At 39.6% G+C, this 25,643-nt stretch overlaps 1 protein-coding gene across 5 annotated transcripts in view; it reads left to right on the plus strand.

Annotated features, from left to right (window-relative positions):
• The first annotated feature begins 12,107 nt into the window (after window positions 1-12,107).
• The window catches only part of slc38a10 (solute carrier family 38 member 10), a 44,028-nt gene continuing 30,492 nt past the window's right edge, over window positions 12,108-25,643 (plus strand). For 3 of the 5 annotated variants that reach the window (XM_061909113.1, XM_061909116.1, XM_061909117.1), the window contains exons 1-7: window positions 12,108-12,348; window positions 12,462-12,731; window positions 18,741-18,858; window positions 19,123-19,168; window positions 19,249-19,342; window positions 19,433-19,576; window positions 23,008-23,132. In XM_061909113.1, coding sequence (XP_061765097.1) covers window positions 12,642-12,731; window positions 18,741-18,858; window positions 19,123-19,168; window positions 19,249-19,342; window positions 19,433-19,576; window positions 23,008-23,132 — 617 coding nt within the window. In that variant the 5' untranslated portion in view covers window positions 12,108-12,348; window positions 12,462-12,641. Of the gene's footprint in view, window positions 12,349-12,461; window positions 12,732-18,740; window positions 18,859-19,122; window positions 19,169-19,248; window positions 19,343-19,432; window positions 19,577-23,007; window positions 23,133-24,118; window positions 24,244-25,643 lie in introns of all 5 variants that reach the window. The other 2 variants (XM_061909115.1, XM_061909114.1) reach the window with 2 other exon arrangements.

The raw sequence follows: 25,643 nt of genomic DNA on the forward strand, positions 1-25,643 counted from the left end.
ATCCAGGCCATCTGTGTCTGTGACTCAACTGCAGAGAGCACCAGGCCTTTATTGCATGAGGCATTATTTACACAGCTTGCAAAAGCTGCCAGTCTCACATGTCGCTGTTCTGTATAAACGGCACGTACATGGAATTGGGATATAAAGTCAAATCAGCAATTTTCCATCCTGAGCGGTAGCATGAGAGCTGTACTCAATGTGCGACACCCCCCCCAGTAGAACACGCTTAACTCGACAGCCCTCACTTAGACTGGCTGACTTTGTCGAAATTGAAACTAAAACTATTGCTACCACATTTACTTGTGACGTTAGCAATGCAGTGACATAAGGAGAATGGGCAAAATTCAAGGATTTTTCTAGCCTAAAGCAGCTTGTTGATAGTGTTTTCTTTCTGTTGTGCATATTTTTATTTTCATTACACTGTTTTTATGGTATTGTAGCGTTGGGACTATTGTGTTCTGAGCTGCAGTGCATGGCATAGACTCTATGCGGTTGTTTAAGGCCACAACCACTAGCCTTTCAGTTTGCCTCTAAACTGAAAGGTTTAGAGGAAAATATATAAGTGATTATGGAAAAATATTTGAAATGAGATGGAGTGGTTTTATACCCTGAATAATATTTTCTTTGAAATATTTAAACCATTCATAATCATCAAGATGTTACTGCTCGCTTAAACCTCACTTCTTTGACACTCACAAGGATTTATAGAAGAAAAGACTGAAGGCACATCATTTCTTTACATCTGGAGGAGTCTACAAAATGAACATTAATCTGTGAAACACAATGTTGGACTTATTCGTGCATTGCTAAGTAACATACGAGTGCTGTGCTGCTGTGATTATGACGCTAATTAGAAAAAGGAAAAGTTTTTTTACCGTTGATTTCCTCATTTTAATATTAGTGTCATCTAAAATTCATGTCTGTGGTTGTTTTATGGTGTAAAGTTCATGTTTCGTCTCATTATTTAGCTACATATGTCCCTGTTGTTCAGCAATGTTTGCAAGTGATGTTAAGATTCAGTATATGCTGTTGAGCCTAGACAAGATGTATTCATCTAGTTTATCAATACTATTAAGGATATTTTCTTGATGCTAACAAATAGCATCCAAGACGCTATATTGTGGTCATCTGTGTTGAATAAAGCACAACACCACCAAATAAGCTTTGCGTTTGTTATGAAAATCAACAACGAAAGACGGTCGATTGGACACACAGTTACAATATTTGTTACTACTACTAAGATTTTCTAGTTCTAGTTAGCATGGCAACAAAAAAAAATACAAACAAATGCGATCTCTTGTCCTTGGCTTGTTTAGAGCGGCTCTCAAACACTTCTATTATAGCAGAGAATAATCTCGATTGCTGCACAGAAAGTTTATCAAACAAATCAGAAGTTGGAACAAACATTTTACAAAGTGATCTCTGCAGACACAAGCATGGTCCGATTGTGTTCCACAAGTTCAGGGGTCGGCAACCTTTGCCACTCAAAGAGCCATTTTGACCCGTTTCACAAAATAAAGAAAACAATGGGAGCCACAAAACTCTTGAAATTTATAATGAAATAACACTGCATACAGAGTTTTTTTGTTGCTTTGTGCTATGTATAAACCATTGATTGATTGATTGATTGATTGATTGATTGAAGGAGTCTCAGACACGCGGCCCGCAATTAAATATGAAAATGTAATGTTAGTGCGCCCCGCGAGTTTTATATGAATGCCCTTTTATAGCATCACGCTTGCCAACCCTCCCGATTTGTCCGGGAGGCTCACGAAGTACAGAGTAACTATTCTTTCGGATGTCTGCTGAGTAGCACTCAAATAATAATAATAAGGGCGTGCTATGATGGCACCGCCTTTAGTGTCCTCTACAACTTGTACAAACAGCTTGCCAGTCAAATCACATGTTGTATGTGGCTTCTGCGGACACATGTAAGTGACTGCAAGGCATACTTGTTCAACAGCCATATAGGTCACACTGAGGGTGCCCGTTTAAACAACTTTAACCAGAGTGATCAAAGAGCTGCATGCGGCTCCGGAGCTGCGGGTTGCCGACCCCTGCACAAGATGATGAAAGTCATTATTTTTAACGCACTTCGTTTTTCTTTTTTACTTTGTAACCTTTATGAATTACTTATTTCAGGACTCTATGAAACCTCTTTCCTATCTCTCTATTTGAACGACTGGAACACCCAAGAATAGCACAGCATAATGGCATTTTCTGCTCAAACTCTGCACTTACTCTTACTTGTTACAATGCTACGCTCTAACTGCTTGATCATGATGTCGAATTAAGCCGCAAAGAAGAAAAACAAATAGGGCGTCATATGGAACCCAGCAATCGTCTCTTTAAGTTGAAAAGCTAATGTTGTATTCACTTATTGTTGTATTTACTTTAAACTTATTTCTGCTGCTTTTGATTCATATCAAATTTGTATTAATTATTTTTAAGTAATATTGAATAAAAGAAAAACAACGGAAATGGAAAAGCGAGATTCAAGTGAATATAGATGCGCAGTGTTTATTTTTTAAATAGTGACATTTAGGACCTTGGTGGGCTCAATTTGATTTGAAACATATACAAATAAAAGCCTAGTAATATCAAAGATCAACTGTTTGCATGCACAGTGCGTTACACCTGACGCCAGCTCGAGTCTAAATGTGATATGCTGCAATATCCAGGGATTTATCCCGGCAAAATTGGCTAATGCCACATCATCTGTTAAAGGGCTGCAAACATTTTGCAATAAAATGTATTATGTGACGATTGGCTGGCATCGTGATACGGAGTCGTTCTCTTAATGACGCAGTCGGGCTTCGAACAGAGCGAGAAGGCAATAAAAAATTATTTTTTTAAATTAAATAAGACTATGAAAAAGAAAAACTTGCACAAGGCACAAAAGGCAAACCAAAAGAGCTAGCATGGGAGCTAGAAAAACCACTAGGGCTTAGCATGGACGCGGGCACAAACTGAACCGGGGAAAAAACATTGTCACTTGTTGTGAGAACACAAACTAGGAAGCAAGAATAAATGGACAAAGAAGGCAGGCTTAAATCAAGACAGTAATCAAGAGGCAGGTGCGCGATAAAAGCAAGAGGCAGGTGAATACAATGAGTAACCATGGTGAAAAAATAAACAAGTACAACCAGGAACTAAAGAAGTCAAACACTAACAGAACATAATACAAAAAGACTGAAAAATCTAAACATAATATGATCCAGGCAGCGGATCATAACATATTATTTCCATTAGGAAATGAGCTTTGATTGATATGATGTTGCTTTGATTAATTGCTTAGATGTAACTAATAATAAAATCCGGACTACATTGAGTGCCCAAAACTTCATATACGCTGACATAGTCTCCACATGGTCGCTGCAATACAGCGCACATGGTGGTGGTGGGTGAGAGCTGAGATCTGCCTTGCACCTAACAGATTATTGAGGTTTTTTGTTTTTTTTATAAATCTGCATGTTAAAAGTAGAATTTCAATGATGTTGGTGTGCATTTGTTAGAAAGAAGAATACAAGTTACGAGAAACAAACAATTTTGTTTGTTTCAACAATTTTACCGGAAATATGCATTGAGACTAAAAAATATTCAGCAACTAATCAATACAATACTTGATTATTAAAATAATCAATAGCAGCAGTTTTAATCAGTTACACTATGACTAAAATGCAGCAGTTTTTTTTTGCATTTTTACCATTACAAATGTCAATTGTTGAGCAATGCAATACATCAACCTGACATTAATATTGGTATTTCATTCTTAGTTTTGATTGATAAAGCAGTGAAACTAGAGGTGGAATAAATAGTTTTCTTGCCTACTAATATACGTTCCACTTAGCCAAGGTCTATTCGCGGTGGCAGCAGCCCAAGCAGAGAAGCCCAGACTTCCCCTCTCCCCAGCCACTTCGACCAGCTCCTTCCAGGGGATCCTGAAAGTGCTTCCAGGCCGGCCGGGAGAAATACTCTCCCTAACATGTCCTGAGTCTTCCTGTGGCCTCTTACCGTTCAGAACTGCACTAAAAACCTCCCCAGGGAGGCATCCGGGGGTATCCTGACCAGATGCCCCAACCACCTCATCTGCCTCCTTTCAATGAGGAGCAGCGGTTTTACTTTGCCCTCCTTCCGAATTACAGAGCTTCTCACCCTATCTCTAAGAGAGAGCAACGCCACCAGACGGAGGAAACTCATTTCAACCGCTTGTACCCCTGATCTTGTCCTTTTGGTCATAACCCAAATCTCATGACCAAAGGTGAGGTTGGTAACGCAGATCGGTAAATTGAGAGCTTTTCCTTTCAGCTCAGCTCCTCCTTTACCACAATAGATCGATACAGGGTCCGCGTTACTGCCGACACCACAGCGATCCGACTGTCAAGTTGTACAAACTGCTTTTAAATGTGTATTTCACCTACTGTACAGCACTTTGTGAAACATATTGTTTTTGTTTTTTATTGTATTATATAAATATACTAGATTTGATTGGATATTCTTGTTTGTACTTGCTGCACGGCTGTTAGACCATGGCTGTGTACTTTGCTCGTCATATGTTAATGTAGTGATTTGTTTCAAAATTCTTATCCAAGAACCACCATTACATGTTATGTATACCAGTGTTTCTAACCATGAGGCCCATTGAGCGCCCCTTAGACTGGCGATATAAAATAAGTTTCTCAACTCTGAGCCATATGGGCTGCAGGGGTACTCAGTTGTAGCACTTTTCCACCACTTGTGGCAGTAATGACAATCTCAAACAAACAGAAGTCTGGAGCTAAGCTCATAGAGAAGTTTACGCAAGAATTACGGCTTAAGTGGTGAAACTGTATTTTCATTTGCACGTTAATTTGATTGAGTTTAGTTAAGAAACATGCATCCATCCATCCATTTTCTACCGCTTATTCCCTTTCGGGGTCGCGGGGGGCGCTGGCGCCTATCTCAGCTACAATCGGGCGGAAGGCGGGGTACACCCTGGACAAGTCGCCACCTCATCGCAGGGCCAACACAGATAGACAGACAACATTCACACACTAGGGCCAATTTAGTGTTGCCAATCAACCTATCCCCAGGTGCATGTCTTTGGAGGTGGGAGGAAGCCGGAGTACCCAGAGGGAACCCACGCATTCACGGGGAGGACATGCAAACTCCACACAGAAATATCCCGAGCCCGGGATTGAACTCTGACAACTCAGGACCTTCGTATTGTGAGGCAGACGCACTAACCCCTCTGCCACCATGAAGCCTGTTAAGAAACATATTAATGATTAATTTTGTTTATTTATTTTAGCACAACGTAGTTGCATACAAATGTATGTTTGTCAGTTATTTGAGTTCATTTTTGTGCAGTATATTCGGTTAGCACTTATTTTTGTAATCAGCCTGACCTAGGCCTAAGGTTTATGTGTCAAATAAATATTTTTATTTGGGATGACCACATAGTTTCATATAATTCCACATGGTTGTAAACTGTAAGTAGATTAGATATAACTATTGACCAAATTATTGTTTTTGTTGTACTTATATGTATGTATTTCTGTAACTTTGCTTTGCTGCCCTCTTGACCAAGTCACTCTTGGAAAAGAGATTGTAACCTCAATTAGTTTTTACCTGGTTAATAAAGGATATTGATTGATTGAATGCCATTAAAATCAAGACTAATAATACTAATTCAGTGTTAATATTTGAATAGGCTCCAGGTCCTTCCACAAGGAAGTGTTTTAAATATAGAAAAAAAAAATCATAATACGACCCCTTTAAAGATTTTTGGTTACTGATCCCAATACGAATACGAAGGTCCTGGTTTCGATCTGGGGCTCATGGTCTTTCTGTGTGGAGTTTGCATGTTCTCCCCGTGATTTTGTGAGTTCCCTCTGGATGTTCCGGCTTCTTCCCACCTCCAAAGACATGCACCTGGTTGATTGGCGACAGTAAATTGGCCCTAGTGTGTGAATGTGAATGTTGTCTGTCTATGTGTTGGTCCTGCAATGAGATGGAGACTTGTCCAGGGTGTACTGCGCCTTCCGCCCTAATGCAGCTAAGGTAGGCTCCAGCACCCCCCGCGACCCCTTTGTGTACAAGCGGTGGACAATGGATGGATGGATGGGTTACTTAACACATTTGTGCATTTTAAATGTGAGATAGAATATCTGAATAGCATTTACTTCTACAGGGACAGTACAACCCAGCCGCCAGGTTAACCCTCCAAACTCAATACTTCTATTTCCTGAGCAAAAAAAGACAATGTAGTCTTCTATCAGGGAGGCATCAAACCTTTTCAAGTATTAAGAAACTGGAATTGTTGAATGTTTTTTTCCTGACGGCACCAAAATATTTTGTTTATTCTCCCTCTCACACACCGTAGCGTCCGCATTCCCTCCTTGTTTCCTTTTCCCGAACGGAATCTAAAGACTGGAAAAACAAGTGCTGTTATGATTTCAAAGCCAATCAGTGGTGGAGAAAGTAGACCAGAAGAAAGAATAGAATAGTGTAAAACAAAAAACCTAACAACAACAAAAAGCACTAACTAATTATCAAAAGTATCGATTCTATGAAAGTGTCTTATGTTTTGTATATGAAGTAACTACAGTGACTGTTCAAAACTGATGAAGATATAACGTTTTAATCATTTGAAGTAGCTCATTCCATTTGTTTACAATCTGGCCAGAGCTTGATGGATACCTTTGAATGGGTTACCTAATGATTATTGAGGCAACAAGGAAGAAAAATAAATACTTGAAACATTTGATGTGGACGAAAAACAGTTAGCTAAATTAAACCATCTGGAAAGTTCAGGAGATAGTGTCTCTGGCAGGGCGTTCTCAATCCTGACATCTGTATCTCAGGGTATCAGATCTAAACAATTTAAGGCTAAAATGTTGGAAGAAAAATATGTGGAAACTCCCTGGTTCGGTTTTAAAAAGGACCATATAAAATAAGACAGGAAGGACTAGAGTAGGTATTAAATATATAACAATGAATGGGTGGATGGCATTTCATTCCATCTATTATAACAGTGGTCCCCAACCACTGGTCCGGAGTCCGGCACCGGTCCGTGAAGCATTTGCTACCGGGCTGCAAATTGACAATAAATAATTTATAAAAAGCTGCATTTTCTCCTATTGACTTTCATCGTCAATACAGACACACCAATTAGCTTGTTCATAGATGTATTATAAAACTCCTGATAGCAAGTCGCCATTGGCTAGATTTATTACATCTTTCTTGCATGGGACAATGCACATTAGTATACATGTAAAGGTTCTAAATTGTAGTCAAAAGCTAGGTTCCATCTGCAGTCCGTGGCAAGTTGATGACCGAAGATCGGGACCATAGTGGTTAAAGATGGAGAAGTGTTAAATTGCCGCATAAAATAATTGTGCTGAACGAAGATAGTACACATTTCCTTTGGCCTAGTAAGTTAAAGTGCACACAGTCCTATTACACAAGTAGTTAGCAATAACACATTTATTTATGCATGGAAAGTTGGCGCAAAAAAAAGCTAACAGCGTAGTTACACAGGGCTGGGCGATATATCGATATACTCGATACATCGCGGGTTTGTCTCTGTGCGATATAGAAAATGACCATATCGTGATATTCGATTGTACGTTCTCACGCAGTTGCTTTTAGCTGCGGGCATTGCACTACATGCTTTTATCACTCCTTTTTGTGTCTCCTTCTCACAGACAGCAAGCGCCACTTCTTACATACTGTACGTCACATACTGTCACGTTATACGTCACAGACATATATGCCCTAGCGGAAAAGAGAGATAGCAGCATGGGTAACGTTAGCTGTGATGCGAGCGGAGCCGTGTGAGTGGTAATACGAGAGAAAGAAGGTGTGAATCTGGTAACAAATAAAAGAAGAAAGAATTCCCAAGAAAAAAACGCAAGGTGTCCATCGTCTGGCGGTGGTTTGGCTTCACGTGGGAATATGTCAAACAGACAACCGTAATTTGTCAAGTGTGGGGCAAAAGCATTGCTATCAAAAGTAGCATTACTGCTAAAATGTAGCATCATTTGAAAAGTCACCTACGAGAGAATGAAGCATGCTTACTCCGCATGTCAACATCTCCATTGGGTTTCACACGCCCACACCATCAAAATGCCGAGGCAAACATTTCCAGATCAACACTGTATAAAAAAACTAGTCAATAAAAGGAGATCATGTCCGCAGTAAACTACCACATAGCAAAGGACATATACTATTTAAATTCCTGTTACGCAGCTCATTTTTATTTGAGTTATTGAAATATCTTGTGTGACATCATGCACAAAAGTGCACTTTATTTGTTTTACAATAGTGGCATTCTGTACAAAAAGTTCACTTTAATTTAGTGTTGTTCTGATATGTCATCTTAGTGACATCATGCACAAAAGTGCACTAATAGCTTGTTTTAAAATGTCTCTTGACAATCTAGCACTTTCTGTTTTGGAAAATGACACGGATGTTTGTGCCACTGCTTAATAAATACAGTTTTGGACAATTGACTTAGTTGTTATTTCCTTCTCTGCATGAAAGTTTAAAATGTGCATATATTAATGCAGTATGAACAAGAATGTTTTAATGTAGATACACAGAATCATCATTCTGCTGTGATTATATGTATCAAGTGTTATTTCAAGGCTAAGGCAAAATATCGAGATATATATCGTGTTTGGCGATATGGCCTAAAAATATCGAGACATTAAAAAGGTCATATCGCCCAGCTCTATGTTTACGTATGAATTATTGCACTAAATATGAATACATAACTTTTAGAATGGAAATAGACGGGTATCTATTGTAACTAACGACGAGTCTTTGTAGCTTTATTATATATCCATGCTGTTGTCCTTGAATGTGATGTATCACCTATAACTAGGGGTGTAATGGTACGTGTGTTTGTATTGAACCGTTTCAATACGGGGGTTTCGGTTCGGTTCGGAGGTGTACCGAACGACACGGACATATGAAGTAGCACACCGCACGTTTTGTAAACAATGCACACCGAGGCACCATGAATTGATTTACGTTTACCCCGACTTAAACAAATTGAAAAACATATTGGGGTGTTACCATTTAGTGGTCAATTGTACAGAATATTTACTGTACTGTGCAATCTACTAATAAAAGTTTCAATCAATCAAAAAAAACAACAACACACGGCATGCTAGTAGCAACTGGGCTACGATAGACTTAACGGTACGTCCTCTTTTCACCGGATATGTCATCTTTTGCGGGGCTGTCCAGGTGGAGTTTCTTAAATGCCTCAAATGTCCGGCATTTTTAGTCAGGGTTGCGTGTATTTTCAATGTACGTTCAGGGTTAAGAAGGGGTTAAAAATAAAACAAAAAGTGGTGGACGCAGCAACATTCGTGAGGGAGGGGCAGAGACAGAGAGAGTGAGAGAGTTATGATAAACGCGCATGCGTCGCCAGGCTATGCTTTTTACCCATAGATTTATCAGTTTGAATTTTTTATTATCTATAGCAGGGGTGTAAAAGTGTGCCCTGGAGGTTATTTCCGGCCCACAACTAATGTTTTAAAGGCCCATGGCACATTCTAAAAATACTATTAAAATAAACAAAAACATAAACAAAAGTGAAATAAAAAAGCTTAAAGGCTAAATGTAGTTTAGAAAAAGTTGCAACGTTGACTAATAAAACAAAGCATTTTTTTTTCTTTCAAACTGTCATTGCTCAAAACATAATATTGAATCAAAACCAATGTTATTATGAATTATTCACCTATCCAAGTTGACGATTACTTCACATCAAGTATTCCACTAAGAACAATATTTTTGGTGGAAGATTTAGCAAATTTGTTAAATAATCCAAAAAATTTATATTTTGTTGTTTTCTTACTGTACCGAAAATGAACCGAACCGTGACCTCTGAAACGAGGTACGTACCGAACTGAAATTTTTGTGTATCGTTACACCCCTACCTATAACCCATCAGATACTAAAGCCAAAAAAAGCCTACTACTAGCAAAAATGAGTACAAAACAAAAGTTTATGGAGAGATTTTTTGCAAAGGGAAAAAGCCAGGGGCCCTGTCACGCCAAATTTCTTCTCAGCGGAATACATTTGGCGTGACAGCCCCTCTAATGCCTGAAGGACCCCAATGAGGGTGGAAGGACCCTAAAGCAGCCCACACAGCTGCCTGTTTTAAAAACATTATAATTGGCTGATTGTCATTGGTGAAAAGTAACGGTGAGGAAAAAAATATTAGCATTCCAGCATGCTAACCTTTCAAGTTATTTTTGCTGCGCTAATTTTGCAGCTGTAACCCTTAAGAGTCATATAACTTGCTTAAAGCAGCCCAAACAGCTGCCTGTTTTAAAAGCATTATAATTGGCTGATTGTCAATGGTGAAAAATAACAGTGAGGAAAAAATATTAGCATTCCAGAATGCTAACCTTTCAAGCTGTTTTTGTTTCGCTAATTTTGCAGCTGTAACCCTCAAGAGTCATATAACTTGGCATTATCACGCCCTCATTGGTGTCCTTCAGTCATTAGAGGGGCTGTCACGCCAAATGTCTTCCGGGAGGAAGAAATTTGGCGTGACATCCATCCATCCATTTTTTTACCGCTTATTCCCTTTTTTGGGGTCGCCGGTGCCTATCTAGGCTACAATTGGGCGGAAGGCGGCGTACAGCCTGGACAAGTCGCCACCTCATCGCAGGGCAAACACAGATAGACAGACAACATTCACACTCACATTCACACACTAGGGCCAATTTAGTGTTGCCAATCAACCTATCTTGGCGTGACAGCTCCCACTAATTCAACGTTATGTTAAGTTTTTTCATGCACTTGTTTGCTATACATCAGGGGTGTCAAACTCAAATACAGAGTGGGCCAAAATTTAAAACTGAACGAAGCCGCGGGCCGAGGTTGAACAAATTAACCTTTTAATAGGGACCAAACAAGTTTTGCATTGAATATTGACCAAGCAAGGCTTATATAACTTTATAGTGACATGCAAAATCGAGTTTTAAATAATAATAATAATTTAAAAATCCATCCATCCATCCATTTTCTACCGCTTATTCCCTTTCGGGGTCGCGGGGGGCGCTGGCGCCTATCACAGCTACAATCGGGCGGAAGGCGGGGTACACCCTGGACAAGTCGCCACCTCGTCGCAGGGCCAACACAGAGAGACAAATATCAATGGCATATCAGATAAAATAAAAATACAAATTGAATGCCTCTTTTCGGCGGCGGGTTTGAGTTGGGGCGGGGTTTGGTGGTAGCGGGGGTGTATATTGTAGCATCCCGGAAGAGTTAGTGATGCAAGAGGTTCTAGGTATTTGTTCAGTTGTGTTTATGTTGTGTTTATGTTGTGTTACGGTGCGGATGTTCTCCCGAAATGTGTTTGTCATTCTTGTTTGCTGTGGGTTCACAGTGTGGCGTATATTTGTAACAGTGTTAAAGTTGTTTATATGGCCACCCTCAGTGTGACCTGTATGGCTGTTGACAAAGTATGCCTTGCATACACTTGTGTGTGTATGAGCCGCATATATTATGTGAGTGGGCCGGCACGCTGTTTGTATGGAGTAAAAGCGGACGTGGCGACATGTATAGAACGCCAAAGGCAGTGCTTTTACGGCCCGCCCCCAATATTATTGTCTGGGTGGAAATCGGGAGAAATTGGGAGGGGAACTGAACTTCGGGAGTCTCCCGGGAAAATTGGGAGGGTTGACTAGTATGAATATTAGTGGTGAATGCGGTGTTACAGTAGCGGGCCAGCTCTAATGTTAATTTGATATCGCCTCAAGGGCCAAATGAAATTACACGGCGGGCCAAATTTGGCCCGCGGGCCAGAGTTTGACACCCATGCTATACATGTATTTATCCGCCACACGTGGATGACCAGTCCCTCAAAAACAATGTCTACATTAATCCAGTGCCTGGATCAAAAAAAAGGTTGGGGACCCTTGCATTATCTAACAACCAACCCCAAAAGGGACAAGCGGTAAAAAAAATGGATGGGTGGAAGGTGTAAGAGTAATAGCACCAAATGTGCAACCACTAATGACCACTAAGGGGCGTCCGCGGTGTTTCCAAGACATTGAAACCTACAGGCCGCGTTGTCTCTGTACCCTTCCTAGTTCCTGGACTACAATCACTTCCTGGTTACGAGCGCAAGGGGGGGCGGAAACCGACAGCTCACATTTGATCGAACGTTGAAAACGGAGTATTCTTTCACCTGTGGATTACGCGCTTTTTGTATGTATTTATTTTTCTCCTGACAATTTAGCCATAATTGACTGACTGACGAATGACACGACGTCGCCGATGCTCACACAATAAACAGGCGACGCGGCGTCGCGCGTTGTTGAAACTACAAACAAAACGGTAAAGATGGATGTGACTTCACGCTTTAATACCTTAACTATTTAAGTGTCGGGGTACACGTGAGTGTAATAGGAGAAAAACGTATTTTAATGATGTGTGTATTTCCCCCACAGCGCCACGTCACGTCTAGGTGAAGGAGTTGCTGAACCCGAGAAATTAGACGAACCCCCGGTTTGGGCCCAGAGATTAGACGGTGACATTTAAACTTTGTAGCACCACGTGATTATTTTTTTTTTGTTGCTGTTTTACATTTGCCTACCGAGGGGAAGGACGAGTCGCTCGGCTGTTGAAAGATGACGGCGTCTAACTGGGGTATCATCATGAACGTGGTGAATAGCATTGTCGGCGTTAGCGTGCTCACCATGCCCTTCTGCTTCAAACAGGTGAGTTTAGTTACCGGTGTTGTGCCGAATTATGCACCCCGGCCGTAAAATGCACCCCCTGGCGGGAGCGCGCTTACGGCCGGCGTGCGCGCCGCCGAGACGTCTCATATTTGATTGTCTAGTTTTTGTCAATCTGGAAATACATGCTTCTTCAGCTGTAGTTAATATTCAGTATTACTTATGAGTGGTTTATGCGTTGTGATTTGGATGAGTAAATAAATACCCTGTTGCATATTCACTAACTACAGTGATTAGTATTGTTTGACTTGGCAGAAAGTTATAGGCCTACTGAAATGAGATTTTCTTATTTAAACGGGGATAGCAGGTCCATTTTATGTGTCATACTTGATCATTTCGCGATATTGCCATATTTTTGCTGAAAGGATTTAGTAGAGAACATCCACAATAAAGTTCGCAACTTTTGGTCGTTAAAAGAAAAGCTCTGCCTTTACCGGAAGTCGCAGACGATGACATCACATTTTGATGGTTCCTCACATATTCACATTGTTTCTAATGGGAGCCTCCAACAAAAACAGCTATTCGGGACGGAGATTCAATTTCCCCATTAATTTGAGCGAGGATGAAAGATTTGTGTTTGAGGATATTGATGGCGACGGACTAGAAAAAAAAAGTGAAGTGAAGTGAATTATATTTATACAGCGCTTTTCTCGAGTGACTCAAAGCACTTTACATAGTGAAACCCAATATCTAAGTAACATTTAAGCCAGTGTGGGTGGTACTGGGAGCAGGTGGGTAAAGTGTCTTGCCCAAGGACACAACAGTAGTGACTAGGATGGCGGAAGCGAGAAATCGAACCTGCAACCCTCAAGTTGCTGGCACAGCCACTCTACCAACCGAGCTATGCCTCCCCCCCAAAAAAAGTTTAAAAAAAAACGTGATTGCATTGGGACGGATTCAGATGTTTTTAGACACATTTACTAGGATAATTCTGGGAAATCCCTTATCTTTCTATTGTGTTGCAAGTGTTTTAGTGAGTTTAACAGTACCTGATAGTCGGAGGTGTGTGTCCACGGGTGTTTTGACGCCAATGTCTCAGGGAAGTCGACGGCAGCTCTATGGACAAGGCAAGCTCAGCTGATCGCCGGTAAGAAGCGACTTTTTACCACAATTTTCTCACCGAAACCTGCTGGTTGACATTCGGTCGGGATTCATGTTCGCTTGACCACTGTGATCCATAGTAAAGTTTCACCTCCGGGAATTTCAAACAAGGAATCACTGTGTGTTTGTGTGGCTAAAGGCTAAAGCTTCCCAACTCCATCTTTCTACTTTGACTTCTCCAATATTAATTGAACAAATCGCAAAAGATTCAGCAACACAGATCTCCAAAATACTGTGTAATTATGCCGTTAAAGCAGACGACTTTTAGCTGTGTGTGTGTGTGCAGTGCTCATATTTCCTAACAGCCCGTGACGTCTCGCGTACACGTCATCATTACGCAACGTTTTCAAGAAGAAACTCCCGGGTAATTTAAAATTGCAATTTAGTAAACTAAAAAGGCCGTATTGGCATGTGTTGCAATGTTAATATTTCATCATTGATATATAAACTATCAGACTGTGTGGTGGGTAGTAGTGGGTTTCAGTAGGCCTTTAATGAATTATGTTTGAAAACATGTCCGGGGGGTGGTGGAATACATGGCGTTTCACAAGGCTCAAATAATAGGCTTGATTATCAGGACAACAAGTAATGGGAAATATGTAGTTTCACTAAATAGGCCTAACAATCAGGAAAACAAATACAATAATACAGTTAAATATGTGCTTTGCTATGGAGGTTTTTTCCCACTCCAGACTGGGCCCCCTTAGGAGCCCAGACTAGATTGTATTTTTTTACTCATGCTTCCTCAGCGTTTACCTTTTTCCCATCTTTTACGGGGCGCCTTATGGCGACCCATCAGCATTCTTGTTCTGTAACCCTTTACACTGTTATTTTTGTCTAATCTTGTGCTGAAAACAAAGGTTTGTTGTATTTGTGCAATGACAATAAAGATCTATCCTATCCTATCCTAAAGTACCAATGATTGTCACACACACACTTGGTGTGGCGAAATTATTCTCTGCATTTGACCCATCACCCTTAATCACCCCCTGGGAGGTGAGGGGAGCAGTGAGCAGCAGCATTGCAGCGCCCGGGAATCATTTTTGGTGATTTAACCCCCAATTCCAACCCTTGATGCTGAGTGCCAAGCAGGAAAGGAATGAGTCCCATTTTCATAGTCTTTGGTATGACTCGACCGGGATTTGAACTCACAACCTACCGATCTCAGGGAGGAAACTCTAACCACTAGGCCACTGAGTAGGTGTAATCCCTCTTTTATCGGTTACCGTGATAAACTAATTTCCGTGATTATAAATTGAATGATGTGAAATAACACTCAAATAGTTGCCTTTTAGTCTTTTTTGATTGATTGATTGATACTTTTATTAGTAGATTGCACAGTTCAGTACATATTCCGTACAATTGACCACTAAATGGTAACACCCGAATAAGTTTTTCAACTTGTTTAAGTCGGGGTCCACGTTAATCAATTCATGGCACAAATATATACTATCAGCATAATACAGTCATCACACAGGTTAATTATCATAGTATGTACATTGAATTATTTACATTATTTACAATCCGGGGGGTGGGATGAGGAGCTTTGGTACTTCAGTCATCAACAATTGCATCAACAGAGAGATGAACATTGAAACAGTGTAGGTCTTACCTGGTAGGATATGTACAGCAAACAGAGAACATAGTGAGTTCAGATAGCATAAGAGCAATTAAATATATCAGAAGTACATTTGATTATTTACATTAGGTTATTTATAATCCGGGGAGATGGGATGTGAATGGAGGAGGTTATTAGTAAAGGGTTGAAGTTGCCTGGAATTGTTGTTTTAGAGCGGTTTTGAAGGAATATAGAGATGCACTTACTTTTGCACCTGTTGGGAGTGCATTCCACATTGATGTGGCATAGAAAGAGTTAAGACCTTTGTTAGATCGGAATCTGGGTTTAACGTGGTTATGGCGGAAGTACTTTGACATGTTCTTCAGTATCAGGGAGGTGTAGCGGATTTTATAGACTAAGCTCAGTGCAAGTTGTTTTACTCTTGTTTTAGTCATACCAAAGACTACAAAAAATGGGACCCATTGCCTCCCTGCTTGGCACTCAGCATCAAGGGTTGGAATTGGGAGTTAAATCATCAAATGATTCCCGAGCGTGGCGCACGCTGCTGCTCACTGCTCCCTTCACCTCCCAAGGGGTGAACAAGGGGATGGGTCAAATGCAGAGGACACATTTCACTACAACCAGTGTGTTTGTGTGACTGTCATTGAAACTGTAACTTTAATTTAAACTTTTACACTTGTTTAATCGAGGGGTTCTTAGTATATTTAACCTTGGTGTTATCATTAAGGTTCAGGCTGATTACAAAAATAAACCCCATCCATTTTCTACCGCTTATTCTCTTTTGGGGTCGCGGGGGGTGCTGGCGCCTATCTCAGCTACAATCGGGCGGAAGGCGGGGTAAACACTGATCAAATATATTGCAAAAGAAGGGACTCATAAAAAGTGTTGAAAAAAAATATATATATATGTGTGTGTGTGTGTGTGCGTGTGTGTGTCTTACATGGACTGTCAATAGAAATTAAGTTTACATGCTAATTAAAATACAGCTTCATCACTTTGGTCAGAATTGCTGCGCTCAAAAAACTTCTCTGACTTTAGCTCGATACTTCTTCTGTTTGTTTTAGATTATCAATACTGCTACAAGTGGCGGTAAAGTGTATTACAACAGAGTATCGCTGCAGCCTATACTGAACACAGCTGAAAAATATATATATTTTTGGTGGCCCTTAAGGGAGAGATGGTTTAATCTGTCTTAATCCAATATGCTGCAGTAGTGTTGCTTGAGGCAGAGCCAATCAGTGGCCACGATACTGAACAGCGTGCTCTGATTGTCTGTTCTCATCCAGTGGCTAAATACTACTGTAGTATTGCTATTTTTAGTTCATTTAACCATTTTATGCTTGAAAAATGCTTGTTTAAGGCCTAAAATACGTGTTGTATATTTAGGGAAATGGTAATATAGTGAAGCCACAAATTCCGAAGCGTGATCTGATGAGGGATTGCAACGTAACCCTGTTAAGAACCACCAGCACTTTGTGCTGCAACTTGCCTTTGCATTAAAAGTGCTATATGAATGCAGTTTGATTGCTTGACCATCAATTATGTTTGACAAGTGCAGATTACAGTATAAATTAGGGGTGCGCAGATCAATTCGAATAATGATAGCATTGATACTGAATCAGTATTGGATGATTGGATCAATACTACTGAGGTAAGATCGATATTTTTCAGTATCTTCTATATTTATTTTGTTTTTGTTGTGTGGTTTCTATTGTTATGTTAGTGCTATTGTTACATAGTTTACAAACAAAAATGTACCCCAGGGAATACGTTATTTGATACAAGAGGGCTTTTTGTTCGTATTGTGAGGCAGACGCACTAACCCTTCTGCCACCGTGAAGCGGATGCAGACAAACACATTTTATTTCTAGAGATTCCGTACCTACTGTCAAAACTCTAAAGACCGACAGCACAGTTCCTGTCTTCACCATAAAAGACCTGTTTCATCCTGCCTGTGCTAACAAAATAAGAGTCTCAGAAAGCTAGCGTGCACAAGCTAGCAAGCTACGGCGTTTGATGCTAATGTATTTCTCCCCCGCCCTCAGCGACCGCTTTCTCACTTGCTTGCCCACCCGCACTCTCACTGACTTCACTCACCTGTTCCCACACATTAAAGGGCCACACACACATATGCTACTCTCATAACAAAGTGTTTAAAAACGAGCAAGTTGGACAAGTGAGATGAGCAAGTTGGACAAATGAGATGCCAAATCCAACCACTTTCATGTGGTATTGGACAGAAAGGAGGACTTTTTTTTTCCTCCATTTGAAAATGCGGACGTTATCAACACCACTGTCTAATTCCAATCAATGCAAGTCATCAGAATCAAATACACCAATTTATATTCTTGTCTTCATGAAAGAAAGGAATCTATGTGTGTTAAACATGCTTGTATTATCATTAAACACCATTAACTTAACAAAAATGCCTCTTTCATAAATAAATAAATATAAATTATATATAGGAATGAGGTAGATCTCCTCGACTTGGTCAATTGAAAAGTAGCTCGCCTGCAGAAAAAGTGTGAGCGCCCCTGAACTAGATGAACCATCTGTGGCTGTGAAGTGTACACGAGTAAGGTTGGATACACTGTATAGAGTAGGCTAACCCATTTCCTGTGGGTATGAACACAATTTGTATTTACTGTAGTGACTAAATAACATAGTGACTGAAACAGACAGTGATTTATTTGGATGAATGGGGTATTTATGTGTTTATGTAAACTCTGTTGATGATTTTTAAATTCTTTAAACACTAACATATCTTTAAATTGTGTTTTTTTTTTTTTAAATGTTGCATGTTCATTTGCTGAGAAACCAGGAACTTCGGGGGATTGAAGGTTGCCCCACTTTTACCCTTCAGATCGCTAGCTTATTTTCAGTCTTTTTCATTAAGTTCAAAACACATGCCTGATATATGCATGTTCGGAACAAACTAATGCCATAACCAAAATCTGAAAGGCCACAGAATCAGGTCTTGATCAACAACATCTACTGAACAAACAGTCTATGTGGAAAACAGAGCAAAAGAAACGGTGCAAATTATCATTTAAAGTAAGGGAGTAGTTGGTCTTAATTTCCTGCCTCATTGCTTCTCTGTTGTGTCTGAGTAGAAGAGTAAAATGCAAATTCCACGGAGAACATAAAAAAGGGTAAATGTAATGACAATGATATGTCACTTTATTTCAGGCTTATGTATTTTCTACTACAAGTGGCTAATATACATATAGAGTGTATCACCAGGAATGTCATTTACTCCATAAAATATTTCAAGATTGATGCATCCTTGTTCTCTAACTTGTTTTTCTCAGTGTGGGATCGTGCTGGGAACTCTTCTGTTGTTCCTTTGCTCCTGGATGACCCACAAGTCGTGCATGTTTCTGGTTCACACTGCTAGCAACACCAAACGAAGAACCTACGCTGGCTTGGGTGAGATACTTTCTGAAAAAAAGACTAGGTGACTTCCCAGCCAATAAGGATAATGTATAGTTGCTAAAAAACACGGTATCATCAGCAAATGTATGCAAATAGATGTTTAGGCTGTTTAGTGCACATAGTGCAACTCTAATGTGTTTTGAGTGCAACGCTTGCTTTGTTTTGACGACTGTTATCAAAACAGATATTTTTAAACATGTTACTTTGCACACTCAATCACAGTTCACACGCTAACAACAGTCATTCCTGTCTTTGCAGCTTTCCACACATATGGCAAACCTGGAAAAACTCTGGTGGAAACCAGGCACGTGTCAATATATACACCCAATCTATGATATTTACCCACAATGATGATATTTATCATGTATCTCACTGTCATTGCAGTATGATTGGGTTGATGTTGGGAACCTGTATTGCCTTCTATGTGGTCATTGCAGATTTGGGGTCAAATTTCTTTGCTACGCTGTTGGGTTTGCAGGTCAGAGACCTCTTTTTATAAACATCTCCGCACCGGAATTGAGGTATAACAAGAAGTTCATTAATAAATCCCTATTATTTGTTTTTAAAGGTGACTGGCAGTTTTCGTGTGGTCCTGCTGATCGCCGTGTCTTTGTTCATCGTCCTTCCTCTGAGCCTGCAGAGGAACATGATGTCCTCCATTCAGTCCTTTTCGGCCATGGCGCTCATCTTCTACACATTTTTCATGTTTACGGTGAGTCGACTACTCTCTCTGAGTCTCTACTACTATTATTGAAAGATTATTTACATATAATCTATTGTATTTATTTTGTCCTGCATGAACAAAATAATGTAGGTACCCACAAATAATAATATTACATGCTTTTTAGAGTCAATTCCATGTTTTCTTTTGAAAGATTTAAGCTGTTTATATTAATTATTACAGCTATTTTATCAGCGTTAGAGGCCGAAATATTAATTTTTAAACATAATCATTTTTTTCTCTCCCTGTTGCTCTGAATCACGATACATTTCTTACTACGCTCAACCAATATAATTGTCTTAAGTAATATATTGTACAGTTTTATCAAATTAAATTTTCATCAAATTAATCACAAATTAATTTATTGTGATTAATCACCATTGGCAACTATATCTTAAAATATGCCCATTTTCATTGTACTGTATGAACAGAAAAATAAATGACATGACAGGTTAATATATATTAAACATACTGCCAATTTAATAACAGTTCTAAATAGAATGAAATGCAAACTAAGCTAAACTATGACACACCATATTTGTCTCTTTACAATGTCCCTTGCATTTATTTGCAAGAAACATTGTAAATAGTCTGGAGTTACATGTTTTAAGGTTAGTGTTTAATTTTCAAACATAGTAAAGTAAGAATAATAAAACTAAAAGGTACAGTAGCAAACTTTTATCTTATATATTTAAATTGGGCCTTGTTCGCCACTGCATGAATACATTTTTGAAGTTGCTGTTACTTAGTCTGAACTGCACTGAAACAAAATAATTATCGCACGTTTGGAAGGGATGCACAAACTGACACAGCTGTGAGAGAAGAGTGTTTTTGTTGCAAAAACACACAATGGACAGAGAATCCTCTGTCTTACGTGTATCTTTCAACCTTTTTAGACAGTCAGAAATAAAAAAAATATCAGACTCATCGTTTACTCAGCAACATCCTTTTATAATTTTCTAACTGCTGTATGACTTAAGAGGCTGATCCCAACAAATTCAATTGATGCATTTTGGTGTCATTTTATATTTTTTTATGATGTTAATTTTTTCACATAGACTATATCTTATCCTATATAATAAAATCTTGTTGAAGTATGCATTTTTTAACATCTTGAGCACAAGCAGTCTCCTGCTTGTTTGAAAACACAGCAAAATGCCACAGGTAGGAACATGATCAGATGAATGTAGAGTAAATCAGTGTCTCTGTGGTTACTTGCAAAATCCCCATTTAAACAAGACGGTCTGCACCACTTTCCAATTGCACACGCAGTTTTGGCACACGCTTTTTAGCATGAGTTATTTGGATCTAAGTAAATCAGGCCCATAATGTAGTCAATGTTTTGTGGAATGTGATTCAAATGTATCACCTGGAAAGTGTTAACCTTCTTGTATTGCAAAATATACAGTACAGGCCAAGTTTGGACACACCTTCCCATTCAATGCGTTTTCTTTATTTTCATGACTATTTACATTGTATATTGTCACTAAAGGCATCAAAACTATGAATGAACACATGTGGAGTTATGTACTTAACAAAAGAAAGTCAAATAATGGAAAACATGTTTTATATTCTAGTTTCTTCAAAATAGCCACCCTTTGCTCTAATTACTTTTTCGCACACTCTTGGCATTCTCTTGATGAGCTTCAAGAGGTAGTCACATGAAATGGTTTTCACTTCACAGTAGGGTTGGGTATTGTTTGAATTTGAACGATTCTGATTCCGATTCTTTGTTTCGATTCCAATTCCTGACGATTCTCGATTCCGATTCTTTCTTTTAAAAAAAAAAAAAAAAAAGGCAGGGTCAAAATAAAGTTCAGGATATTTTAAATGAGCAAGCTAACCTAGTCTTTCTGAATGAAATAGTCTGACATTCTCCATCAATTTTAATTCTATTAACTTTTTATGAACTTTACTATAATTTCCTCCCATGGCTGTTTTCAACTAGAATATATCAAATATATGAACTTGAATATAAATATTATAAATTATGAATACATTTTCACAGGGGTACACTTTCATCAAGAGAGCTTTATTTTTGAAAACCTCATGAAAACACATTTACACATAAGTGTATGATGCTGCAGGTATTTAAACATGTTACCGTGCTCCCACTGATGGGCTAACCTGGTGCAGAAAAGCAAATAAACAATAAGAAACAACTTGCAAAACCCAGTCCAGATTAGCAGCATGTACAGTATGAAATCAGAGACAGTTCTTGTTTAGGAAAATGACCATATCCGCCTTCTTAGACATGATGCGTGAGCGTTCTAGACAGATAGTGTCTCCTGTCGAAGACAGGACACGCATTTATTTGTACTCCATGAACTCGGAGGTGCTTCATCATGTTCGACGTGCACCCTCCTAAGCACGAAACAGTCCTGTCGCACGTGTTACATTTCGCCGATATTTCATTTTTTTTTTGTAAAATAAAGCCACACTTTCAACCGTCGACGCCCGCTATCCATGCTTGACTGACTCGCTCGGCTATGCTAACACTTCCGGCGATGAACGCTTCTTCGTTGGTGTTCAGCGGCTTCTTCTTCCGGGTTGGCGAGTTTATTTTTTTCGAAAGTTAAACTTTTGAACGATTCCGGGAGAGTCGGAAAGTTAGTCCCGGTTCCAATCGATACTCGATACTCGATACCCAACCCTACTTCACAGGTGTACTTAAAGCTCAACTAGAGAATGCCAAGAGTGTGCAAAGCAGTAATCAGAGTAAATGGTGGCTATTTTAAAGAAACTAGAATATAAAAAATGTTTTAAGGTATTTCACTTTCAAGCACATAACTCCACATGTTTCATTCATTGTTTTGATGCCTTCAGTGACAATCTACAATGTACATAGTCATGAAAATAAAGAAAACGCGTTGGTTGTGTGTCCAAAACTTTTGGCATGTGCTGTATATAAAAACAAAAAAAAAATGCTGTCCTTTTAATTACCTAAAGACAGATGTTCTTCACTGAGATTTATACATTAAAAAAAATGCAGTTTGGTCCAATCGAGATCATTAAATGCTGCAAGTGAATAGAGAGTAAATGTTTAAATCATTAACGTCTTGCCTTTTTATTGCATTAAATATTTGTTTTTTTTTTCTTAGGCAAGCAATCATTTCCAGCCTCTTTTAATTCACCTTGTGTGTTTTATATTCGCATCTCCTGCTTCCACAGGCTTCACACTGCATAGTACAGTAACTCTTGTCCATGAATTCTCTGGCATGTCAGCAACCTGGTGGAGTTAGTTATACAGCAGATGCAGGCCCACAACAGCCTGGTCTATTCCAGAACCCCTGAATCCTCTAACAGTCACAAATCTTCCTTTTACCCCTCTCTCTTTTTTTTTTAACCTCTGTGTGCCGTTTTTTCCTCATTTCCTTCAACTCTCCTCTCTTTCGCCGCTCTCTCTGCTGCTCATGCTGTAGATAGTGTTGTCGTCCCTGCGCTACGGCATAGTCTCGGGTTCCTGGGTGGAACAGGTTCACCTGTGGCGCACGAAGGGCGTCGTTCAGTGCCTGCCCATTATTGCCACAACCTTCTGCTGTCACCCGTAAGTAAACCCGCAGGAGAGATCCAGCCCTTGTATCTTTACGACCACCAGTTGAAGGGCAGTGGAGGAGGTGCCAATTTTGGAGCGTGAACATCATTACCCTGCAAAACATAATTTCAGAATGGTCCAACATCCTACAACCTTCTATTCATTTTCTCCTTTAATGCGGCTTATGTCTGAGTCGTGTCACTAGTGTGTGTGTGTGTGTGTGTGTGTGTCTCTGTGTGTGTGTGTGTGTGTGTGTGTGTGTGTGTGTGTGTGTGTGTGTGTGTGCGTGTGATTGAAAGGTTTATCAAGTGAAGTTGTCAACCCCTTCCTGTTTGCTTTAGGATGAGCAGTCTGCATGTTGGATGCTGTTTCATAGATAAACCTTTCACTTCCATCCATCCATCCATCCATTTTCTACCGCTTATTCCCTTTTTGGTGTCGCGGGGGGCGCTGGCGCCTATCTCAGCTACAATCGGGCGGAAGGCAGGGTACACCCTGGACAAGTCGCCATCTTATCGCAGGGCCAACACAGATAGACAGACAACATTCACACTCACATTCAAACACTAGGGCCAATTTAGTATTGCCAATCAACCTATCCCCAGGTGCATGTTTTTGGAAGTGGGAGGAAGCCGGAGTACCCGGAGGGAACCCACGCATTCACGGGGAGAACATGCAAACTCGACACAGAAAGATCCCGAGCCTGGATTTTAAACCAGGACTGCAGGAACTTTGTATTGTGAGGCAGAAGCACTAACCCCTCTGCCACCGAAACCTTTCACTTCCTTTCTCTTTTTTTTCTGGTGTATCATTGTTACTTCAATGTCATGCAAATTTTGCAGGTTTACATACAGCATGGGGTTTCCATGTCCTCATCCTTTCTGCTTCCCTTGTCATTCATGATTTATCCACCTGCATGGGATTCCCCCCTTTTGTTCTCTTCCTTCTGTCCCTATTTGGTTTGCGCTGTAACCCCAACACCCACTCCTTCCTCTTAGATGGTGCTGTCCTCATTCAAACATGGGCTGCTCAGCGGCTGGTGGCTAGGGCAGGTCAATGTGGTGCGCTGGGAGGGGGTCTTTCGCTGTCTCCCCATCTGTGGGATGGCCTTCGCCTGTCAGTCGTAAGTACCCCTCCCGCACATGACCGTACTGTTAAAAGCAAAACGTCTCACAAACTCAATGACAGAGACTTGACTGTCGTCCGTATGCTGGATGGATGGTCACACTTTGGCTAATCCCTGCAGGGATTTTCTTATTACTGCATTTTATCCTAATAATGCATGACTCATTGCATGATTCCTCAATGCCACAGTGCATAGTTTGATTGAGAAACTATTTCTTTTTTGACGTTTAGAGTGGAAATGACTGCTAAAGGATGTTAATTTTGCTAACATGCTTCTCACACTCAACCGTTAATCAAAGCCAATACAGTCGGACCTTCAAAGTTGGATAATATACATTTTGTCATGCTGGTGAATTTCAAGACAATGTTTCCAATATGAAATACTGAGCGTACCTAAATTTAGGCCAAATTTTTAAGGATGTGCCGATTAATCGTTCAGACGACTTTATAGAAAAACGTATGTGATAGCCATTGCCGATTAATGTCCTACAATGCCGAGCACAAATGCTGATCTCCTTTGCCTAATATTGTATTTATTTGAAAGCCCCCGGCTTACAAACTAATTGTGTGTATCCATATACAGCGTACAGCTGCTTCCCTAAGTTACCAGTAAACACCTCCATTATGGCAAATACACCGCATTTCTTAATATATTTAAGTATAATCATCAGCTATTAGGATGACTCTAAACATGGTACACAACAAGAGAATGCAGGAGCAGGCATTATAATAGCTAAGCTAACCGCTAAGCAAGCTTTAAGAAGCACAAAAAAATATAGGATTACTTAACATCGTTTAAGAAGTTGTAATTGTGTTGCAGCAGAAAGTAAGTTATTTGCTGAAAATTAACTCATAGATTAACAAGAGTCTAGAGCAGTGGTTCTCAACCTTTTTTCAGTGATGTAACCCATGTGAAATGTTTTTTTAATTCAAGTACCCCCTAATCAGAGCAAAGCATTTTTGGTTGAAAAAAAGAGATAAAGAAGTAAAATACAGCACTATGTCATCAGTTTCTGATTTATTAAATTGTATAACAGTGCAAAATATTGCTCATTTGTAGTGGTCTTTCTTGAACTATTTGGAAAAAAAGATAAAAATAACTAAAAACTTGTTTAAAAATAAACAAGTGATTCAATTATAAATTAAGATTTCTACACATAGAATTAATCATCAACTTAAAGTTCCCTCTTTGCGGATTGTAATAGAGATCCATCTGGATTGATGAACTTAATTCTGAATTTCTTCACAAAGAAAAAAATCTTTAACATCAATATTTATGGAACATGTCCACAAAAAATCTAGCTGTCAACACTGAATATTGCATTGTTGCATTTCCTTTCACAGTTTATGAACTTACATTGATATTTTGTTGAACTATTATTTAATAAATATATTTAT

The sequence above is a fragment of the Nerophis ophidion genome, linkage group LG08, assembly GCF_033978795.1.
Source record: "Nerophis ophidion isolate RoL-2023_Sa linkage group LG08, RoL_Noph_v1.0, whole genome shotgun sequence".
NCBI lineage: Eukaryota > Metazoa > Chordata > Actinopteri > Syngnathiformes > Syngnathidae > Nerophis > Nerophis ophidion.